At 39.1% G+C, this 5233-nt stretch overlaps 1 protein-coding gene across 1 annotated transcript in view; it reads right to left on the bottom strand.

The window, feature by feature from the left end:
- The window catches only part of LOC107576644 (integrin alpha-1-like), a gene marked incomplete at its 5' end in the record, with an annotated part of 5598 nt that extends 2230 nt beyond the window's left edge, over window positions 1-3368 (bottom strand). Inside the window, 10 exons of the mRNA XM_016262786.1 lie at window positions 746-841; window positions 931-1041; window positions 1128-1232; window positions 1327-1440; window positions 1729-1837; window positions 2187-2276; window positions 2433-2509; window positions 2605-2685; window positions 2820-2946; window positions 3292-3368. Of these exons, the coding sequence (XP_016118272.1) occupies window positions 746-841; window positions 931-1041; window positions 1128-1232; window positions 1327-1440; window positions 1729-1837; window positions 2187-2276; window positions 2433-2509; window positions 2605-2685; window positions 2820-2946; window positions 3292-3368 (987 nt within the window). The remainder of the gene's footprint in view (window positions 1-745; window positions 842-930; window positions 1042-1127; window positions 1233-1326; window positions 1441-1728; window positions 1838-2186; window positions 2277-2432; window positions 2510-2604; window positions 2686-2819; window positions 2947-3291) is intronic.
- Window positions 3369-5233: the final 1865 nt, after the last annotated feature.

The raw sequence follows: 5233 nt of genomic DNA, 5'->3' as shown, positions 1-5233 counted from the left end.
TATCCATATTAAAAACTTTATAAACCGTAATCTCTAGCTTCCACTCGCTGTCATACATGCGTTCACGACAGAGTGGCGTTCCAGCGGATGACGTAGGACGTCGGCGTAGCGTGAGAATATGCTAATCTCATGAGAACCAAGTTTTTTCAAGCAAAGGAAAACCAGTCTCCTCTTGGCTTATATCGAAATCCTCTGACATTTTCCTTTACAAATCCTCGTTTTGTACTTCTAATTTGTGACCGGTGTTTTGTTTTGCTCACTCCTCTGCACTTCGTTACTTCTCATTGGAGCTCAAGCTACGTCTATGTCATCCGCTGGAACGCCACTCTGTTGTGAACGCGAGGTCAACAGTTAGCGGAAGCTAGAGATTACTGTTTATAAAGTTTTAAACATGGATATTTTTCTTACACAAACGCTTCAGAAGGCCTTTATTCACCCCTGGAGCCGTGGGGAGCAATTTTTATGATGGATGGATGCACTTTTTTGGGCTTCAAAATCACGACCTCCATTCACTGCCATTATAAAGCTTGGAAGAGCCAGGACACTTTTTTGAATATAACTCAGATTGCATTCATCTGAAAGAAGAAAGTCTTATACACCTAGGATGGCTTGAGGGTAAGTAAATCGTGGTATATTTTTTTCATTTTGTGAAAAAAAAAATATATATATATATCCCTTTAAGGTTGTTTGAATTGCTGCTTATATTTATATTAGTGCAAAATCCAGGGCGTGTTCATTTTCATACCTCTCTGATCTTGACGTTGTCATTTAACACAAACAGGCCCGTGTCCTTGCTCTCCAGCTTGGCATCGACTGCCATGTGAATGTTGGAAAATTCTCCCTATAGATGAATTATTACTATTACTACAGCATACTGACAGATCACACGCAGCAGAACTGTGAAAGTAAATGAGAAGATGAAGGGCGTACTTTGATGAAGGTGGGTCGCCACACTCTGAAAGTGGTGTTGATCTGCTTGAAGTCTCCAGGTGGGATGGAGCAGCTAAACGACTCACAGGGATTTCCTTCTTCTTTGCAACTCTGAAAGAACGAAAAATGATATGAGAAGAACACTTACCATCAGATATCCATTTCACATATTCATGAGAAAAGCCCTGCTTACTCACCAAAAGATATACACTTAAGGTCTCTTTTTTAGGATTCAATGTATAAGGCTTGTCAGGCTTGATGCCTAAAGGGTTAATCAGTCTGCTGGCATCACAGCTGATGCCCTGTAAGAATGAAATGAGGGAGTTGAGATATTTCTGAGCAAGTCACGTGCTGTAGTCAGCGCCACAAATAGCTTTAAGGAATCGGAGCACCTACCGTTGTGTGGCTGACATCTGTCAAGTACAGCAGAAAGTTTTTGACAGACGTTTGATATGGAAACATTATCTTGAGCAGCAGTGGAGGACTCTGCATTTCAGGATCCCTCTCAATCTGTTGAGCACAAAGGGAAATCAATCAGAAATTTATCATCAACAGAGCATTCACACTCAAACCAGTTTAAGTGAATCTGGATCATAACAACTCCCAATGACAATCTGACATTGGCATCAGACTCCATTTGACTCCAAGATGACTCCTCAGCCATGCAGTATCTTAGTTTAGTCATTTTTACCATTTTAACTGCTATGACATACACATAGTTCTCTTTAAAAGTTCCTCATTGTGTTCACATGATGCCCTGAAAGGAGTGATTCAAACTCCAGACATTTTGAGTCTTACCGTGTAGCTGATTTTCACCTCATCCCCGATCACACTAGTGTGGTTGAAAACGCTGGGTATCGTCTCCTTCTCTTTAAATATGATGTGGTCCTGCTTCATATACTTGTTTCTAGGATAAAAACATATTTATGCTCTGATCAGCAGTCCTGGTGTATATATCATTTGAACATATTATGACATTTAATTACATTTCACTATGCAAATTACTTTATATGTGTTAAATATAGAGTACATTTGAGATATATTTTGACTCAACGGTTCTTTGTGGAACCAAAAATGGTTCTTCGATGACATTGCTGTGAGGAAACTTTTAAGCACCTTTATTTTTAAGAGTGTACAGAATGAAATGGCAAACTGAATAATCTCATCTGTCAGTGCATTAACATTACTGCTTAGTTCAGTTCTGCTCAGATGCTTATTTTGGCAAAGCTGATTGGTTGGTTTAAAAAGCCACTTACGCACTGAATCTCAGGTTGGCTTCGTGCTGCACAGGGATGACGATGCTCACAAAGTTGTCTCTCAAGTTTGAATCCGACTCCTCACTATCACTGCAGTCAAAATAATAATTATATATCAAAATACTGTGCCCCTATTCTATGGAAACTTATAAATAAAATGGGCTTCCATATTATTCTCTGTTTAATTGAGTCAAACACAGTAAAAAGTGGATTTAATTAGTGAGTAGTCATGGGCGTAATTCTTACGTGGTTGCAGTAACATTGATCACAATGTCCTTACGAATATGAAAGGGATTGGGCTCGAACTGGATTTTGAAGCTTTCCTGTTGGATTGACATGATAACAGTGTAAACAGAACGAGATATAATAATGCACGTTATTTTATTATGTTAATTTAATAGTAAGAGGCAAATCTCACCTTTTTGTCAGTTTTAAGAAAAGGATATCCAACTGCACATACTATTCTGGTAGGATTCGTTTCACAGTCTTTATCTTTGGGCTGCAAAAAAGTGACAACAGATATTAACTGTTTTTGAAAATAGCAATGACTTTTTCCCCCATTTTGAATGCATTTGTCGTTGAATTGTTCCATCTAAAAGTTTTTCTTGCCACATTACAGATGACAAATCCTACCTCAACTTTCACATAGTTGATATTTTCCGTGTGGCTCAGTGTAACCTTAGTATTGTAAGCATTGTCTCTGCTGTTGTGGATGTCGATGTTGACATAAAACTTCTCCTGGTTGCTTTTTATGAGAAGTCTACAGAAATACATGGAGATGGACAAAGTCAATTTGCATCTAGTGCTCTAGTTCGCTTCTATTATCTTGTTGTAATGTCTTGCAGACAAATCTGAGGCTGATGACAGAACGTGTGCTGAACCTATTCTCTCAAAAGTCAACAGAAGTGGGCAGCAGACAACAGAAAATTACAAAAATACATGGGAATAAACAAAAACTCATGTACTACGAATAATACAGCCACTTCAGATCATGTCATAATTATCTGAATTGTCATTTTACATATATAATAATATCAAAGAATGAAGCAGAAAGACACAAATAGGACGATTTAACTGACCTCATATTAAAAGCTATTAATAATACCTCGAGATGTTTGCAGTGGCTTTAAGGTGTAGATTAGCAACACACTTGTCGTCATTCCCGCAGTCCACTAATGCAATCTAGAGCAAAGAAAATACAAAGAAACGTAATAACGGATGATTTATTTTGACGTGCTCGAATGTCAGAAATTTTATATAGAAGATTCTTTTTTGTATTTTTAAAATGCTTGTGATGTTTTAAATGTTTTTCAGTGTAGATGAATGTGACAACATTTGTGAGATGTGTGACTCACAAAAGTTACTCACGGAAGCGTGCGAGTCGACGCGACAAGCTTATGTAGGTGGTGTATGAGCAAACGTAGGCTGTACGTCGATACGGTGCATGTGTTACCTAGGTGTAGGATGTTTGATTCTGGCCGGCACTCTCGCCCTCTCCAGCAGAGCTCCTGCCACTTCATCTCAACCGCCTCTTGGAGTTAAAGACTTCATCACCAAGGAAACGGTTTCATGATTGGCCTATCTCTCGCTCTCCCTCTGTGTGTGCTTTGCTCCATCTGCATTTCACTCACGCTCTCCCCCGCAGCCCAGCCGAAGGGGTAGGAGGTGTTGAGGGGGTGACATCTCTGACAGAGCCAAACTTCTGCTGATCACGATCTCTGTGGCATTTGGAGGCCTGAGGTCAGAGTCATAGACAAACACACAAACACCTTTCTCAAAGATCACCCATTATTTGATCTCCTGTTTCTCAGACATCTCATTATTGCTGCCTTCACATGCTGTCTGAATGATCATAGTTTCCAAATCAGAAATTGGACATGCACGGCCTCTAAAGTCATATTTATGACTAGAAAAATTTGAGAACTTTGGCAGTCAATAAATTTTAAACTTGGCGGAGTGAAGAGCGATTGCTGTAGTTACTGGTAATTTTATTTATTTTTACCACAACGGGTACATTGCCTTATCTTGACCTTAAAGGGATAGTTCACCCAAAAATTAAAATTACCCCATGATTAACTCATCCTCAATCCATCCTAGGTGTATATGACTTTCTTCTTTCAGACGAATACAATCGGAGTTATATTAAAAAAATGTCCTGGCTTTTCCAAGCTTTATAATGGCAGTGAATGGGGGTCGAGATTTTGAAGCCCAAAAAAGTGCATCCATCAATGCTCCACAGCTCCACACGGCTTTTGAGGGGTTAATAAAGGCCTTCTGAAGTGAACCGATGAGAATGTGTGAGAAAAATTAAAAACTTTAAAACTTTATAAACCGTAATCTCTAGCTTCCACTAGCTGTCATACATGCGTTCACGACAGAGTGGCGTTCCAGCGGATGACGTAGGACGTCGGCGTAGCGTGAGAATATGCTAATCTCATGAGAACCAAGTTTTTTCAAGCAAAGGAAAACCAGTCTCCTCTTGGCTTATATCGAAATCCTCTGACATTTTCCTTTACAAATCCTCGTTTTGTACTTCTAATTTGTGACCGGTGTTTTGTTTTGCTCACTCCTCTGCACTTCGTTACTTCTCATTGGAGCTCAAGCTACGTCTATGTCATCCGCTGGAACGCCACTCTGTTGTGAACGCGAGGTCAACAGTTAGCGGAAGCTAGAGATTACTGTTTATAAAGTTTTAAACATGGATATTTTTCTTACACAAACGCTTCAGAAGGCCTTTATTCACCCCTGGAGCCATGTGGAGCAATTTTTATGATGGATGGATGCACTTTTTTGGGCTTCAAAATCACGACCTCCATTCACTGCCATTATAAAGCTTGGAAGAGCCAGGACACTTTTTTGAATATAACTCAGATTGCATTCATCTGAAAGAAGAAAGTCTTATACACCTAGGATGGCTTGAGGGTAAGTAAATCGTGGTATATTTTTTTCATTTTGTGAAAAAAAAAATATATATATATATCCCTTTAAGGTTGTTTGAATTGCTGCTTATATTTATATTAGTGCAAAATCCAGGGCGTGTTCATTTT

Source organism: Sinocyclocheilus grahami, unplaced genomic scaffold (genome assembly GCF_001515645.1).
Source record: "Sinocyclocheilus grahami isolate Dianchi unplaced genomic scaffold, SAMN03320097.WGS_v1.1 scaffold4087.1, whole genome shotgun sequence".
Classification (NCBI taxonomy): domain Eukaryota; kingdom Metazoa; phylum Chordata; class Actinopteri; order Cypriniformes; family Cyprinidae; genus Sinocyclocheilus; species Sinocyclocheilus grahami.
The sequence above is the reverse complement of the archived record's forward strand: the minus strand, read 5'-3'. Positions and strand labels throughout refer to the sequence as shown.